At 34.7% G+C, this 18,786-nt stretch overlaps 1 protein-coding gene across 1 annotated transcript in view; it reads left to right on the top strand.

Moving 5' to 3' along the window:
* The window catches only part of LOC133616717 (atrial natriuretic peptide receptor 2-like), a 64,357-nt gene that overhangs the window by 723 nt on the left and 44,848 nt on the right, over positions 1–18,786 (top strand). Inside the window, exons 2-3 of the mRNA XM_072914740.1 lie at positions 15,702–15,792; positions 17,636–17,783. Coding sequence (XP_072770841.1) covers positions 15,702–15,792; positions 17,636–17,783 — 239 coding nt within the window. The remainder of the gene's footprint in view (positions 1–15,701; positions 15,793–17,635; positions 17,784–18,786) is intronic.

Below are 18,786 nucleotides of genomic sequence, written 5' to 3'. Positions count from 1 at the left end.
GAATGGGAGTTTCCTGGAAATTTGGGAAAAGCTGGAAGAAAATATAACATCCACAACTGTCCGAGATGATATGAATGGGTTGGTGTTGGAATTTTTTTGAATCGGCTGAGAACACTTGAAATTGAGAACTGGTATTTCGGAATTCCTGGAATTTTGTGAAAATCAGGACTTTGGACGAAAAAAGATAGATAGCTTTTATATCCCAACTAGGTGGAATGTTTTGATGATGGAACGGGTTGAAAAATGTAGAAGGAGAAGCTGAAAGAAGAAAGGGTGGAAATAGAGCTTTGGAAAACTAGGAATTTCTGGAATTTTTTTTAACTTAGAAAATGGTAGTTTGAATGTCCAGGGAGAGTGGAGTGTGTGGATGTTGGAACGCTTCCAATCGGTTGGGAAATGTGGGATATGAAGAGGTTTCTATATTGCCCGGTAATTTTCAATAGGTCAAAATTCCTGGTAATTCTGAGTAATATGGGAATTTTCCGAACTGAGAAACACGTTGATTTGAATGTCCAGGATGAGTGGAGTGTGTGGATGGTGGAAAGGTTTGAATCGGGTAAGAAATGTGGGAGTTGTAGAACTTTGAATATGTCTATTCATTTGAATGGGAGTTTTCTGGAAATTTGGGAAAAGCTGGAAGTTAAAAAAATAAAAAATATAACATCACAACTGTCCGAGATGATATGAATGGGTTGGTGTTGGAATTTTTTTTGAATCGGCTGAGAAATGACTTAGTAACACTTTGAAATTTAGAACTGGTATTTCGGAATTCCTGGAATTTTGGGAAAATCAGGACCTTGCACAAAAAAAAAAGATAGATAGCTTTTATATCCCAACGAGGTGGAATGTTTTGATGGTGGAATGGTTGGAACAAGTTGAAAAATGTAGAAGGAGAAGCTGAAAGAAAAAAGGGTGGAAATAGAGCTTTGGAAAACTAGGAATTTCTGGAATTTTTATGAACTTAGAAAATGGTAGTTTGAATGTCCAGGGAGAGTGGAGTGTGTGGATGTTGGAACGCTTCCAATCGGTTGGGAAATGTGGGATATGAAGAGGTTTGTATATTGCCCGTTCATTTTCAATAGGTCAAAATTCCTGGTAATTCTGAGTAATACGGGAATTTTCCGAACTGGGAAACACGTTGATTTGAATGTCCAGGATGAGTGGAGTGTGTGGATGGTGGAAAGGTTTGAATCGGGTAAGAAATGTGGGAGTTGTAGAACTTTGAAAATGTCCATTCATTTGAATGGGAGTTTCCTGGAAATTAGGGAAAAGCCGTAAGTTAATTAAATAAATAAAATAAAATATAACATCACAACTGTCCGAGATGATATGAATGGGTTGGTGTTGGAATTTTTTTAATCGGCTGAGAAATGACGTAGTAACACTTTGAAATTGAGAACTGGTATTTCGGAATTCCTGGAATTTTGGGAAAATCAGGACTTTGGACGAAAAAAGATAGATAGCTTTTATATCCCAACTAGGTGGAATGTTTTGATGGTGGAATGGTTGGAACAAGTGGAAAAATGTAGAAGGAGAAGCTGAAAGAAAAAAGGGTGGAAATAGAGCTTTGGAAAACTAGGAATTTCTGGAATTTTTTTTAACTTAGAAAATGGTAGTTTGAATGTCCAGGGAGAGTGGAGTGTGTGGATGGTGGAACGCTTCCAATCGGTTGGGAAATGTGGGATATGAAGAGGTTTCTATATTGCCCGTTCATTTTCAATAGGTCAAAATTCCTGGTAATTCTGAATAATACGGGAATTTTCTGAACTGGGAAACACGTTGATTTGAATGTCCAGGATGAGTGGAGTGTGTGCATGGTAGAAAAGTTTGAATCGGGTAAGAAATGTGGGAGTTGTAGAACTTTGAAAATGTCCATTCATTTGAATGGGAGTTTCCTGGAAATTTGGGAAAAGCCGGAAGTTAACAAAATAAAATGAAAGAAAATATAACATCACAACTGTCCAAGATGATATGAATGGGTTGGTGTTGGAAATTTTTTTTGAATCGGCTGAGAAATGACGTAGTAACACTTTGAAATTTAGAACTGGTATTTCGGAATTCCTGGAATTTTGTGAAAATCAGGACTTTGCAGAAAAAAAAGATAAATAGCTTTTATATCCCAACGAGGTGGAATGTTTTGATGGTGGAATGGTTGGAACGTGTTGAAAAATGTAGAAGGAGAAGCTGAAAGAAAAAAGGGTGGAAATAGAGCTTTGGAAAACTAGGTATTTCTGGAATTTTTATGAACTTAGAAAATGGTAGTTTGAATGTCCAGGGAGAGTGGAGTGTGTGGATGTTGGAACGCTTCCAATCGGTTGGGAAATGTGGGATATGAAGAGGTTTCTATATTGCCTGTTCATTTTCAATAGGTCAAAATTCCTGGTAATTCTGAGTAATACGGGAATTTTCCGAACTGGGAAACACGTTGATTTGAATGTCCAGGATGAGTGGAGTGTGTGGATGGTAGAAAGGTTTGAATCGGGTAAGAAATGTGGGAGTTGTAGAACTTTGAAAATGTCCATTTATTTGAATGGGAGTTTCCTGGAAATTAGGGAAATGCCGTAAGTTAATTAAATAAATAAAATAAAATATAACATCACAACTGTCCGAGATGTAATGAATGGGTTGGTGTTGGAATTTTTTGAATCGGCTGAGAAATGATGTAGTAACACTTTGAAATTGAGAACTGGTATTTCGGAATTCCTGGAATTTTGTGAAAATTAGGACTTTGGACGAAAAAAGATAGATAAATTTATATCCCAACGAGGTGGAATGTTTTGATGGTGGAATGGTTGGAACGGGTTGAAAAATGTAGAAGGAGAAGCTGAAAGAAAAAAGGGTGGAAATAGAGCTTTGGAAAACTCGGAATTTCTGGAATTTTTATGAACTTAGAAAATGGTAGTTTGAATGTCCAGGGTGAGTGGAGTGTGTGGATGGTGGAATTTTTCTAATCACTTGAGAAATGTGGGATATGAAGAGGTTTCTATATTGCCCGGTAATTTTCAATAGGTCAAAATTCCTGGTAATTCTGAGTAATACGGGAATTTTCCGAACTGGGAAACACGTTCGTTTGAATGTGCATGATGAGTGGAGTGTGTGGATGATGGAAAGGTTTGAATCGGGTAAGAAATGTGGGAGTTGTAGAACTTTGAAAATGTCCATTCATTTGAATGGGAGTTTCCTGGAAATTTGGGAAAAGCTGGAAGAAAATATAACATCCACAACTGTCCGAGATGATATGAATGGGTTGGTGTTGGAATTTTTTGAATCGGTTGAGAACACTTGAAATTGAGAACTGGTGTTTCGGAATTCCTGGAATTTTGTGAAAATCAGGACTTTGGACGAAAAAAGATAGATAGCTTTTATATCCCAACTAGGTGAAATGTTTTGATGATGGAATGGGTTGAAAAATGTAGAAGGAGAAGCTGAAAGAAAAAAGGGTGGAAATAGAGCTTTGGAAAACTAGGAATTTCTGGAATTTTTTTGAACTTAGAAAATGGTAGTTTGAATGTCCAGGGTGAGTGGAGTGTGTGGATGTTGGAACGCTTCCAATCGGTTGGGAAATGTAGGATATGAAGAGGTTTGTATATTGCCCGGTCATTTTCAATAGGTCAAAATTCCTGGTAATTCTGAGTAATACGGGAATTTTCCGAACTGGGAAACACGTTGATTTGAATGTCCAGGATGAGTGGAGTGTGTGGATGGTGGAAAGGTTTGAATCGGGTAAGTAATGTGGGAGTTGTAGAACTTTGAAAATGTCCATTCATTTGAATGGGAGTTTCCTGGAAATTTGGGAAAAGCTGGAAGAAATTATAACATCACAACTGTCCGAGATGATATGAATGGGTTGGTGTTGGAATTTTTTGAATCGGTTGAGAACACTTGAAATTGAGAACTGGTGTTTCGGAATTCCTGGAATTTTGTGAAAATCAGGACTTTGGACGAAAAAAGATAGATAGCTTTTATATCCCAACTAGGTGAAATGTTTTGATGATGGAATGGGTTGAAAAATGTAGAAGGAGAAGCTGAAAGAAAAAAGGGTGGAAATAGAGCTTTGGAAAACTAGGAATTTCTGGAATATTTTTGAACTTAGAAAATGGTAGTTTGAATGTCCAGGGAGAGTGAAGTGTGTGGATGTTGGAACGCTTCCAATCGGTTGGGAAATGTGGGATGTGAAGAGGTTTCTATATTGCCCGTTCATTTTCAATAGGTCAAAATTCCTGGTAATTCTGAGTAATACGGGAATTTTCCGAACTGGGAAACACGTTGATTTGAATGTCCAGGATGAGTGGAGTGTGTGGATGGTGGAAATGTTTGAATCGGGTAAGAAATGTGGGAGTTGTAGAACTTTGAAAATGTCCATTCATTTGAATGGGAGTTTCCTGGAAATTTGGGAAAAGCTGGAAGAAATTATAACATCACAACTGTCCGAGATGATATGAATGGGTTGGTGTTGGAATTTTTTGAATCGGCTGAGAACACTTGAAATTGAGAACTGGTGTTTCGGAATTCCTGGAATTTTGTGAAAATCAGGACTTTGGACGAAAAAAGATAGATAGCTTTTATATCCCAACTAGGTGGAATGTTTTGATGATGGAATGGGTTGAAAAATGTAGAAGGAGAAGCTGAAAGAAAAAAGGGTGGAAATAGAGCTTTGGAAAACTAGGAATTTCTGGAATTTTTTTGAACTTAGAAAATGGTAGTTTGAATGTCCAGGATGAGTGGAGAGTGTGGAAGGTGGAATTTTTCTAATCACTTGAGAAATGTGGGATATGAAGAGGTTTCTATATTGCCCGGCCATTTTCAATAGGTCAGAATTCCTGGTAGTTCTGAGTAATACGGGAATTTTCCGAACTGGGAAACACGTTGATTTGAATGTCCAGGATGAGTGGAGTGTGTGGATGGTGGAAAGGTTTGAATCGGGTAAGAAATGTGGGAGTTGTAGAACTTTGAAAATGTCCATTCATTTGAATGGGAGTTTCCTGGAAATTTGAGAAAAGCCGGAAGTTAACAAAATAAAATGAAAGAAAATATAACATCACAACTGTCCGAGATGATATGAATGGGTTGGTGTTGGAATTTTTTTTCGAATCGGCTGAGAAATGACGTAGTAACGCTTTGAAATTGAGAACTGGTATTTCGGAATTCCTGGAATTTGGGGAAAATCAGGACTTTGCATGAAAAAGATAGATAGATTTTTTTTCCCAACTAGGTGGAATGTTTTGATGGTAGAATGGTTGGAATGGGTTGAAAAATGTAGAAGGAGAAGCTGAAAGAAAAAAGGGTGGAAATAGAGCTTTGGAAAACTAGGAATTTCTGGAATTTTTATGAACTTAGAAAATGGTAGTTTGAATGTCCAGGGAGAGTGGAGTGTGTGGATGTTGGAACGCTTCCAATCGGTTGGGAAATGTGGGATATGAAGAGGTTTCTATATTGCCTGTTCATTTTCAATAGGTCAAAATTCCTGGTAATTCTGAGTAATACGGGAATTTTCCGAACTGGGAAACACGGTGATTTGAATGTCCAGGATGAGTGGAGTGTGTGGATGGTAGAAAGGTTTGAATCGGGTAAGAAATGTGGGAGTTGTAGAACTTTGAAAATGTCCATTTATTTGAATGGGAGTTTCCTGGAAATTAGGGAAATGCCGTAAGTTAATTAAATAAATAAAATAAAATATAACATCACAACTGTCCGAGATGTAATGAATGGGTTGGTGTTGGAATTTTTTGAATCGGCTGAGAAATGATGTAGTAACACTTTGAAATTGAGAACTGGTATTTCGGAATTCCTGGAATTTTGTGAAAATTAGGACTTTGGACGAAAAAAGATAGATAAATTTATATCCCAACGAGGTGAAATGTTTTGATGGTGGAATGGTTGGAACGGGTTGAAAAATGTAGAAGGAGAAGCTGAAACAAAAAAGGGTGGAAATAGAGCTTTGGAAAACTAGGAATTTCTGGAATTTTTTTGAACTTAGAAAATGGTAGTTAAATGTCCAGGGTGAGTGGAGTGTGTGGATGGTGGAATTTTTCTAATCACTTGAGAAATGTGGGATACGAAGAGGTTTCTATATTGCCCGTTCATTTTCAATAGGTCAAAATTCCTGGTAATTCTGAGTAATACAGAAATTTTCCGAACTGGGAAACACGTTCGTTTGAATGTCCAGGATGAGTGGAGTTTGTGGATGGTGGAAAGGTTTGAATCGGGTAAGAAATGTGGGAGTTGTAGAACTTTGAAAATGTCCATTCATTTGAATGGGAGTTTCCTGGAAATTTGGGAAAAGCTGGAAGAAAACATAACATCACAACTGTCCGAGATGATATGAATGGGTTGGTGTTGGAATTTTTTGAATCGGCTGAGAACACTTGAAATTGAGAACTGGTGTTTCGGAATTCCTGGAATTTTGTGAAAATCAGGTCTTTGGACGAAAAAAAGATAGATAGCTTTTATATCCCAACTAGGTGGAATGTTTTGATGATGGAATGGGTTGAAAAATGTAGAAGGAGAAGCTGAAAGAAAAAAGGGTGGAAATAGAGCTTTGGAAATCTAGGAATTTCTGGAATTTTTATGAACTTAGAAAATGGTAGTTTGAATGTCCAGGGTGAGTGGAGTGTGTGGATGGTGGAATTTTTCTAATCACTTGAGAAATGTGGGATATGAAGAGGTTTCTATATTGCCTATTCACTTTCAATAGGTTAAAATTCCTGGTAATTCTGAGTAATACGGGAATTTTCCGAACTGGGAAACACGTTGATTTGAATGTCCAGGATGAGTGGAGTGTGTGGATGGTAGAAAAGTTTGAATCGGGTAAGAAATGTGGGAGTTGTAGAACTTTAAAAATGTCCATTCATTTGAATGGGAGTTTCCTGGAAATTAGGGAAAAGCCGGAAGTTAAAAAAATAAAATAAAATAACATAATGTGTAAATAATGTCAATAACTAGATGAACCATCTGTGGCTGTGAAGTGAACACTAGTAAGGTTGTAAATACTGTATAGAGTAGACTAACCCATGTGGTTCCTGTGGATGTGAACACAATTATTGTAGTGAGTAAATAACATAGTGACTGAAACAGACAAAATAATGTGTAAATAATGTCAATAATTAGATGAACCATCTGTGGCTGTGAAGTGAACACTAGTAAGGTTGTAAATACTGTATAGAGTAGGCTAACCCATGTGGTTCCTGTGGATGTGAACACAATTATTGTAGTGACTAAATAACATAGTGACTGAAACAGACATAATAATGTGGAAATAATGTCAATAACTAGATCTGTGGCTGTGAAGTGAACACTAGTAAGGTTGTAAATACTGTATAGAGTAGGCTAACCCATGTGGTTTCTGTGGATGTGAACACAATTACTGTAGTGACTAAATAACATAGTGACTGAAACAGACAAAGTAACGTGTAAATAATGTCAATAACTAGATGAACCATCTGTGGCTGTGAAGTGAACACTAGTAAGGTTGTAAATACTGTATAGAGTAGGCTAACCCATGTGGTTCCTGTGGATGTGAACACAATTATTGTAGTGACTAAATAACATAGTGACTGAAACAGACAAAATAATGTGTAAATAATGTCAATTACTAGATGAACCATCTGTGGCTGTGAAGTGAACACTAGTAAGGTTGTAAATACTGTATAGAGTAGGCTAACCCATGTGGTTCCTGTGGATGTGAACACAATTATTGTAGTGACTAAATAACATAGTGACTGAAACAGACAAAATAATGTGTAAATAATGTCAATAACTAGATAAACCATCTGTGGCTGTGAAGTGAACACTAGTAAGGTTGTAAATACTGTATAGAGTAGGCTAACCCATGTGGTTCCTGTGGATGTGAACACAATTATTGTAGTGACTAAATAAAATAGTGACTGAAACAGACAAAGTAACGTGTAAATAATGTCAATAACTAGATGAACCATCTGTGGCTGTGAAGTGAACACTAGTAAGGTTGTAAATACTTTGTAGAGTAGGCTAACCCATGTGGTTCCTGTGGATGTGGACACAATTATTGTAGTGACTAAATAACATAGTGACTGAAACAGACAAAATAATGTGTAAATAATGTCAATAACTAGATGAACCATCTGTGGCTGTGAAGTGAACACTAGTAAGGTTGTAAATACTGTATAGAGTAGGCTAACCCATGTGGTTCCTGTGGATGTGAACACAATTATTGTAGTGACTAAATAACATAGTGACTGAAACAGACAAAGTAATGTGTAAATAATGTCAGTAACTAGATGAACCATCTGTGGCTGTGAAGTGAACACTAGTAAGGTTGTAAATACTGTATAGAGTAGGCTAACCCATGTGGTTCCTGTGGATGTGAACACAATTATTGTAGTGACTAAATAACATAGTGACTGAAACAGACATAATAATGTGGAAATAATGTCAATAACTAGATGAACCATCTATGGCTGGGAAGTGAACACTAGTAAGGTTGTAAATACTGTATAGAGTAGGCTAACCCATGTGGTTCCTGTGGATGTGAACACAATTATTGTAGTGACTAAATAACATAGTGACTGAAACAGACATAATAATGTGGAAATAATGTCAATAACTAGATCTGTGGCTGTGAAGTGAACACTAGTAAGGTTGTAAATACTGTATAGAGTAGACTAACCCATGTGGTTTCTGTGGATGTGAACACAATTACTGTAGTGACTAAATAACATAGTGACTGAAACAGACAAAGTAACGTGTAAATAATGTCAATAACTAGATGAACCATCTGTGGCTGTGAAGTGAACACTAGTAAGGTTGTAAATACTGTATAGAGTAGGCTAACCCATGTGGTTCCTGTGGATGTGAACACAATTATTGTAGTGACTAAATAACATAGTGACTGAAACAGACAAAATAATGTGTAAATAATGTCAATTACTAGATGAACCATCTGTGGCTGTGAAGTGAACACTAGTAAGGTTGTAAATACTGTATAGAGTAGGCTAACCCATGTGGTTCCTGTGGATGTGAACACAATTATTGTAGTGACTAAATAACATAGTGACTGAAACAGACAAAATAATGTGTAAATAATGTCAATAACTAGATAAACCATCTGTGGCTGTGAAGTGAACACTAGTAAGGTTGTAAATACTGTATAGAGTAGGCTAACCCATGTGGTTCCTGTGGATGTGAACACAATTATTGTAGTGACTAAATAAAATAGTGACTGAAACAGACAAAGTAACGTGTAAATAATGTCAATAACTAGATGAACCATCTGTGGCTGTGAAGTGAACACTAGTAAGGTTGTAAATACTTTGTAGAGTAGGCTAACCCATGTGGTTCCTGTGGATGTGGACACAATTATTGTAGTGACTAAATAACATAGTGACTGAAACAGACAAAATAATGTGTAAATAATGTCAATAACTAGATGAACCATCTGTGGCTGTGAAGTGAACACTAGTAAGGTTGTAAATACTGTATAGAGTAGGCTAACCCATGTGGTTCCTGTGGATGTGAACACAATTATTGTAGTGACTAAATAACATAGTGACTGAAACAGACAAAGTAATGTGTAAATAATGTCAGTAACTAGATGAACCATCTGTGGCTGTGAAGTGAACACTAGTAAGGTTGTAAATACTGTATAGAGTAGGCTAACCCATGTGGTTCCTGTGGATGTGAACACAATTATTGTAGTGACTAAATAACATAGTGACTGAAACAGACATAATAATGTGGAAATAATGTCAATAACTAGATGAACCATCTATGGCTGGGAAGTGAACACTAGTAAGGTTGTAAATACTGTATAGAGTAGGCTAACCCATGTGGTTCCTGTGGATGTGAACACAATTATTGTAGTGACTAAATAACATAGTGACTGAAACAGACATAATAATGTGGAAATAATGTCAATAACTAGATGAACCATCTGTGGCTGGGAAGTGAACACTAGTAAGGTTGTAAATACTGTATAGAGTAGGCTAACCCATGTGGTTCCTGTGGATGTGAACACAATTATTGTAGTGACTAAATAACATAGTGACTGAAACAGACAAAATAATGTGTAAATAATGTCAATAATTAGATGAACCATCTGTGGCTGTGAAGTGAACACTAGTAAGGTTGTAAATACTGTATAGAGTAGGCTAACCCATGTGGTTCCTGTGGATGTGAACACAATTATTGTAGTGACTAAATAACATAGTGACTGAAACAGACATAATAATGTGGAAATAATGTCAATAACTAGATCTGTGGCTGTGAAGTGAACACTAGTAAGGTTGTAAATACTGTATAGAGTAGGCTAACCCATGTGGTTTCTGTGGATGTGAACACAATTACTGTAGTGACTAAATAACATAGTGACTGAAACAGACAAAGTAACGTGTAAATAATGTCAATAACTAGATGAACCATCTGTGGCTGTGAAGTGAACACTAGTAAGGTTGTAAATACTGTATAGAGTAGGCTAACCCATGTGGTTCCTGTGGATGTGAACACAATTATTGTAGTGACTAAATAAAATAGTGACTGAAACAGACAAAGTAACGTGTAAATAATGTCAATAACTAGATGAACCATCTGTGGCTGTGAAGTGAACACTAGTAAGGTTGTAAATACTTTGTAGAGTAGGCTAACCCATGTGGTTCCTGTGGATGTGGACACAATTATTGTAGTGACTAAATAACATAGTGACTGAAACAGACAAAATAATGTGTAAATAATGTCAATAACTAGATGAACCATCTGTGGCTGTGAAGTGAACACTAGTAAGGTTGTAAATACTGTATAGAGTAGGCTAACCCATGTGGTTCCTGTGGATGTGAACACAATTATTGTAGTGACTAAATAACATAGTGACTGAAACAGACAAAGTAATGTGTAAATAATGTCAGTAACTAGATGAACCATCTGTGGCTGTGAAGTGAACACTAGTAAGGTTGTAAATACTGTATAGAGTAGGCTAACCCATGTGGTTCCTGTGGATGTGAACACAATTATTGTAGTGACTAAATAACATAGTGACTGAAACAGACATAATAATGTGGAAATAATGTCAATAACTAGATGAACCATCTATGGCTGGGAAGTGAACACTAGTAAGGTTGTAAATACTGTATAGAGTAGGCTAACCCATGTGGTTCCTGTGGATGTGAACACAATTATTGTAGTGACTAAATAACATAGTGACTGAAACAGACATAATAATGTGGAAATAATGTCAATAACTAGATGAACCATCTGTGGCTGGGAAGTGAACACTAGTAAGGTTGTAAATACTGTATAGAGTAGGCTAACCCATGTGGTTCCTGTGGATGTGAACACAATTATTGTAGTGACTAAATAACATAGTGACTGAAACAGACAAAATAATGTGTAAATAATGTCAATAATTAGATGAACCATCTGTGGCTGTGAAGTGAACACTAGTAAGGTTGTAAATACTGTATAGAGTAGGCTAACCCATGTGGTTCCTGTGGATGTGAACACAATTATTGTAGTGACTAAATAACATAGTGACTGAAACAGACATAATAATGTGGAAATAATGTCAATAACTAGATCTGTGGCTGTGAAGTGAACACTAGTAAGGTTGTAAATACTGTATAGAGTAGGCTAACCCATGTGGTTTCTGTGGATGTGAACACAATTACTGTAGTGACTAAATAACATAGTGACTGAAACAGACAAAGTAACGTGTAAATAATGTCAATAACTAGATGAACCATCTGTGGCTGTGAAGTGAACACTAGTAAGGTTGTAAATACTGTATAGAGTAGGCTAACCCATGTGGTTCCTGTGGATGTGAACACAATTATTGTAGTGACTAAATAACATAGTGACTGAAACAGACAAAATAATGTGTAAATAATGTCAATAACTAGATGAACCATCTGTGGCTGTGAAGTGAACACTAGTAAGGTTGTAAATACTGTATAGAGTAGGCTAACCCATGTGGTTCCTGTGGATGTGAACACAATTATTGTAGTGACTAAATAACATAGTGACTGAAACAGACAAAATAATGTGTAAATAATGTCAATAACTAGATAAACCATCTGTGGCTGTGAAGTGAACACTAGTAAGGTTGTAAATACTGTATAGAGTAGGCTAACCCATGTGGTTCCTGTGGATGTGAACACAATTATTGTAGTGACTAAATAAAATAGTGACTGAAACAGACAAAGTAACGTGTAAATAATGTCAATAACTAGATGAACCATCTGTGGCTGTGAAGTGAACACTAGTAAGGTTGTAAATACTTTGTAGAGTAGGCTAACCCATGTGGTTCCTGTGGATGTGGACACAATTATTGTAGTGACTAAATAACATAGTGACTGAAACAGACAAAATAATGTGTAAATAATGTCAATAACTAGATGAACCATCTGTGGCTGTGAAGTGAACACTAGTAAGGTTGTAAATACTGTATAGAGTAGGCTAACCCATGTGGTTCCTGTGGATGTGAACACAATTATTGTAGTGACTAAATAACATAGTGACTGAAACAGACAAAGTAATGTGTAAATAATGTCAGTAACTAGATGAACCATCTGTGGCTGTGAAGTGAACACTAGTAAGGTTGTAAATACTGTATAGAGTAGGCTAACCCATGTGGTTCCTGTGGATGTGAACACAATTATTGTAGTGACTAAATAACATAGTGACTGAAACAGACATAATAATGTGGAAATAATGTCAATAACTAGATGAACCATCTATGGCTGGGAAGTGAACACTAGTAAGGTTGTAAATACTGTATAGAGTAGGCTAACCCATGTGGTTCCTGTGGATGTGAACACAATTATTGTAGTGACTAAATAACATAGTGACTGAAACAGACATAATAATGTGGAAATAATGTCAATAACTAGATGAACCATCTGTGGCTGGGAAGTGAACACTAGTAAGGTTGTAAATACTGTATAGAGTAGGCTAACCCATGTGGTTCCTGTGGATGTGAACACAATTATTGTAGTGACTAAATAACATAGTGACTGAAACAGACAAAATAATGTGTAAATAATGTCAATAACTAGATGAACCATCTGTGGCTGGGAAGTGAACACTAGTAAGGTTGTAAATACTGTATAGAGTAGGCTAACCCATGTGGTTCCTGGGGATGTGAACACAATTATTGTAGTGACTAAATAACATAGTGACTGAAACAGACATAATAATGTGGAAATAATGTCAATAACTAGATGAACCATCTGTGGCTGTGAAGTGAACACTAGTAAGGTTGTAAATACTGTATAGAGTAGACTAACCCATGTGGTTCCTGTGGATGTGAACACAATTACTGTAGTGACTAAATAACATAGTGACTGAAACAGACATAATAATGTGGAAATAATGTCAATAACTAGATGAACCATCTGTGGCTGGGAAGTGAACACTAGTAAGGTTGTAAATACTGTATAGAGTAGGCTAACCCATGTGGTTCCTGTGGATGTGAACACAATTATTGTAGTGACTAAATAACATAGTGACTGAAACAGACAAAATAATGTGTAAATAATGTCAATAACTAGATGAACCATCTGTGGCTGTGAAGTGAACACTAGTAAGGTTGTAAATACTGTATAGAGTAGACTAACCCATGTGGTTCCTGTGGATGTGAACACAATTACTGTAGTGACTAAATAACATAGTGACTGAAACAGACATAATAATGTGGAAATAATGTCAATAACTAGATGAACCATCTGTGGCTGTGAAGTGAACACTAGTAAGGTTGTAAATACTGTATAGAGTAGGCTAACCCATGTGGTTCCTGTGGATGTGAACACAATTATTGTAGTGACTAAATAACATAGTGACTGAAACAGACATAATAATGTGGAAATAATGTCAATAACTAGATGAACTATCTATGGCTGGGAAGTGAACACTAGTAAGGTTGTAAATACTGTATAGAGTAGGCTAACCCATGTGGTTCCTGTGGATGTGAACACAATTATTGTAGTGACTAAATAACATAGTGACTGAAACAGACATAATAATGTGGAAATAATGTCAATAACTAGATGAACCATCTGTGGCTGGGAAGTGAACACTAGTAAGGTTGTAAATACTGTATAGAGTAGGCTAACCCATGTGGTTCCTGTGGATGTGAACACAATTATTGTAGTGACTAAATAACATAGTGACTGAAACAGACAAAATAATGTGTAAATAATGTCAATAACTAGATGAACCATCTGTGGCTGGGAAGTGAACACTAGTAAGGTTGTAAATACTGTATAGAGTAGGCTAACCCATGTGGTTCCTGTGGATGTGAACACAATTATTGTAGTGACTAAATAACATAGTGACTGAAACAGACAAAATAATGTGTAAATAATGTCAATAACTAGATGAACCATCTGTGGCTGGGAAGTGAACACTAGTAAGGTTGTAAATACTGTATAGAGTAGGCTAACCCATGTGGTTCCTGGGGATGTGAACACAATTATTGTAGTGACTAAATAACATAGTGACTGAAACAGACATAATAATGTGGAAATAATGTCAATAACTAGATGAACCATCTGTGGCTGTGAAGTTAACACTAGTAAGGTTGTAAATACTGTATAGAGTAGACTAACCCATGTGGTTCCTGTGGATGTGAACACAATTACTGTAGTGACTAAATAACATAGTGACTGAAACAGACATAATAATGTGGAAATAATGTCAATAACTAGATGAACCATCTGTGGCTGTGAAGTGAACACTAGTAAGGTTGTAAATACTGTATAGAGTAGGCTAACCCATGTGGTTCCTGTGGATGTGAACACAATTATTGTAGTGACTAAATAACATAGTGACTGAAACAGACATAATAATGTGGAAATAATGTCAATAACTAGATGAACCATCTATGGCTGGGAAGTGAACACTAGTAAGGTTGTAAATACTGTATAGAGTAGGCTAACCCATGTGGTTCCTGTGGATGTGAACACAATTATTGTAGTGACTAAATAACATAGTGACTGAAACAGACATAATAATGTGGAAATAATGTCAATAACTAGATGAACCATCTGTGGCTGGGAAGTGAACACTAGTAAGGTTGTAAATACTGTATAGAGTAGGCTAACCCATGTGGTTCCTGTGGATGTGAACACAATTATTGTAGTGACTAAATAACATAGTGACTGAAACAGACAAAATAATGTGTAAATAATGTCAATAACTAGATGAACCATCTGTGGCTGGGAAGTGAACACTAGTAAGGTTGTAAATACTGTATAGAGTAGGCTAACCCATGTGGTTCCTGGGGATGTGAACACAATTATTGTAGTGACTAAATAACATAGTGACTGAAACAGACATAATAATGTGGAAATAATGTCAATAACTAGATGAACCATCTGTGGCTGTGAAGTTAACACTAGTAAGGTTGTAAATACTGTATAGAGTAGACTAACCCATGTGGTTCCTGTGGATGTGAACACAATTATTGTAGTGACTAAATAACATAGTGACTGAAACAGTGATTGGTTTGGATGAATGGGGTGTGTATTTATGTCAACTCTGTTGATAATTTTTCAATTCTTTAAAGACTAAAACCTCTTTAATGGTGCTTTTTTTTGCAAATTTGTGCATGTTCAATTGCTGAAAAACCAGGAGCTTCAACTTATTTTCAGTAGTTTTCATTAAGTCCAAACCACATGCCTGCACGGCGGAAGAGCAGTTGTGTTGTTGATTGAATTGTGTGTTGTGTGTGAGCACAGGGGGAAGACTGCTGGCATGACTTGGACAACACGGAGTACGACTGCTGGCCAAGCCACAACCCCAACGACTACAACATGATCAGCTGTGGTGGTATGTTGTAGTCTTGTGCAAAGACCTGATTCTTTAGGTGTCACCAGGCAAAGACTTGTGTGGTTAGCTCACAGCTCAACAACTTCATTTGATAGCTTTTTTTATTTTTAATTCCTTCTTCTTCAGGGTTATCCAAAATTTTACCCCTAAGAGGGACTTTAAAAAAAAAATGAATTATTGCCCTTTTGTTGCATATTTACGGAGCCCCTAAAGGGACATGGGGGAATCTTTTTTTTTATTTTTATTTTTTAAGACACGTATCTTGTGCGCACGAGAAACTTTTTTATAAGTTATAATATATAAAAAATAAATTTAGAATTTAATTTTTAAAATTTTTTTTTAGACACGTATCTTGTGCGCACGAGAAACTTTTTTATAAGTTATAAAATATAAAAAATAAATTTAGAATTTTTTTTTTTTACATTTTTTTTTAGACACGTATCTCGTGCGCACGAGAAACTTTTTTATAAGTTATAAAATATAAAAAATAAATTTAGAATTTTTTTTTTTTTAATTTGTTTTTTAGACATTTATCTCTTCAGGGGCTCCATATAAAGAATAATAGAACAAATAAAACTTTATATTAAATAGACCTGAAGTGAATCTGCAGATTTAAGCGTTGAAGGAACAAAATAACAATAACAATATTTTGTACCGGTACCGGTACTAAAATTATTTTGATACTTTTCGGTACTTTTCTAAATAAAGGGTACCACAAAAAACTTGCATTATTGGCTTTATTTTAACAAAAAATCTTAGGGTACATTAAACATATGTTTCTTATTGCAAGTTTGTCCTTATAATAAAATAGTGAACATACAAGACAACTTGTCTTTTAGTAGTAAGTAAACAAACAAAGGCTCCTAATTAGTCTGCTGACGTATGCAGTAACATATTGTGTCATTTTTACACCTATTAGTTTGTCAACATTATTAAGGACAAGTGGTAGAAAATTCATTATTAATCTACTTGTTCATTTACTGTTCATATCTGTTTACTTTCTCTTTTAACATGTTCTATCTACACTTCTGTTAAAATGTAATAATCACTTATTCTTCTGTTGTTTGATACTTTACATTAGTTTTGTATGATACCACAAATTTGGGTATCAATCTGATACCAAGTAGTTACAGGATCATACATTGGTCATATATATATATATATATATATATATATATATATATATATATATATATATATATATATATATATATATATATATATATATATATATATATATATATATATATACGTTAGGTCAGGAAAAAACACAAGAGGCTATATCATCCCTACAAGCCTGTTTCGCAGGTTTCCCTGCTCGTCAGGGGATTTTATTAATTTATTATTAATATTTTATTAATTATTATTTATTATTTATTAGTAGGGGATTTTATGAATTTATTACTAATATTTATTAATTTATTATTAATAAAAACCTGCGAAACAGGCTTGTAGGGATGATATAGCCTCTGTGTTTTTTCCTGACCTAACGTATATTCTGCTATTCCCCGGTACTGTATAACGGATAAACCACAGAAACTCGACTATATATATATATATATATATATATATATATATATATATATATATATATATATATATACATATATATATATATATATATATATATATAATATATATATAATTTAATTTAAATTTTATTTAATTTTTTGTTAACCACATTTTTTTTTTTCATTTTTTATTAACCACATATTATTGAAAAAGAATAACACAATATTAGATTGGATCATATTCAGTGCAACTGTATTTACAATTCAACTTTGTTCATTGTACGTTTAATTGAATCTGTAAGTCATATTTTCATGTTGCTGTTGTGCCGGAGGTCTGGAGATGGCTTGGGTGCAGCGTCCTCCAGAGAAAGTCAGCAACGGAGAAGAGTTCAACGTGTCCTACACCGTCACAGCTTCTGACGCCTTCTACGACTACGCCGTCGCCAACAACATCTTCCAGTTCAGGTCAGACGCTCTTGTGTCATCACTTCACTACACACACACACACACACACACACACACACTAATTTGCATTTTTACCTTGAAAATCATTTTTTACCTTGAAAATCATTTTTTATCTTGAAAAAAAAATTTTACCCTGAAAAAAAAATTTTACCTTGAAAATCATTTTTTACCTTGAAAATCATTTTTAACCTTGAAAATTTTTTTTTACCTTGAAACATTTTTTTTACCTTAAAAATTCTTTTTTTACCTTGGAAATAATTTTTAACCTTGTAAAAAAAATGTTACCTTGAAAAAAATGTTTTACCTTGAAAACCATTTTTAACCTTGAAAAAAATGTTTACCTTGAAAAACTTTTTTTACCATAAAATTTTTTTTTACCTTGAAAATCATTTTTAACCTTGAAAAAAAATTTGCCTTGAAAATAATTTTTTACCTTGAAAATAATTTTTTACCTTGAAAATAATTTTTTACCTTGAAAATCATTTTTAACCTTGAAAAAAATTTTTTACCTTGAAAAATTTTTTTTACCTTAAAAACCATTTTTTACCTTGAAAATCATTTTTAACCTTGAAAATAATGTTTTACCTTGAAACATTTTTTTTACCTTAAATGTTTTTTTAACTTGAAAATCAATTTTTACCTTGAAAAAAAAATTTTACCTTGAAAATAATTTTTTACCTTGAAAATCATTTTTAACCTTGAAAAAAACAATTTACCTTGAAAAATTTTTTTTACCTTAAAAATTCTTTTTTACCTTGGAAATCATTTTTAACCTTGAAAAAAAAAATTTACCTTGAAAATTTTTTTAATTTTTTTTTATTTTTTTTTTTTTTTTTTTTTTATTTTATTTTTTTTTATATGTCCTGTCCAGCTTCTCAGGCAAATCATATAGTTGATGTAGATGCCCATGTCGGCTGTTCAGATTTACTTTACAAAAGAGAAGTGTAGGATACTTCTCTTGTTGCCTTATTTGTAGTTGACTTTATTAAATGTATTTATATTATCATTTAGTGCAGCC

This window comes from Nerophis lumbriciformis, linkage group LG14 (assembly GCF_033978685.3).
Source record: "Nerophis lumbriciformis linkage group LG14, RoL_Nlum_v2.1, whole genome shotgun sequence".
NCBI lineage: Eukaryota > Metazoa > Chordata > Actinopteri > Syngnathiformes > Syngnathidae > Nerophis > Nerophis lumbriciformis.
Note: the sequence above shows the minus strand (reverse complement) of the source record. Positions and strands in the feature narration are given on the sequence as shown.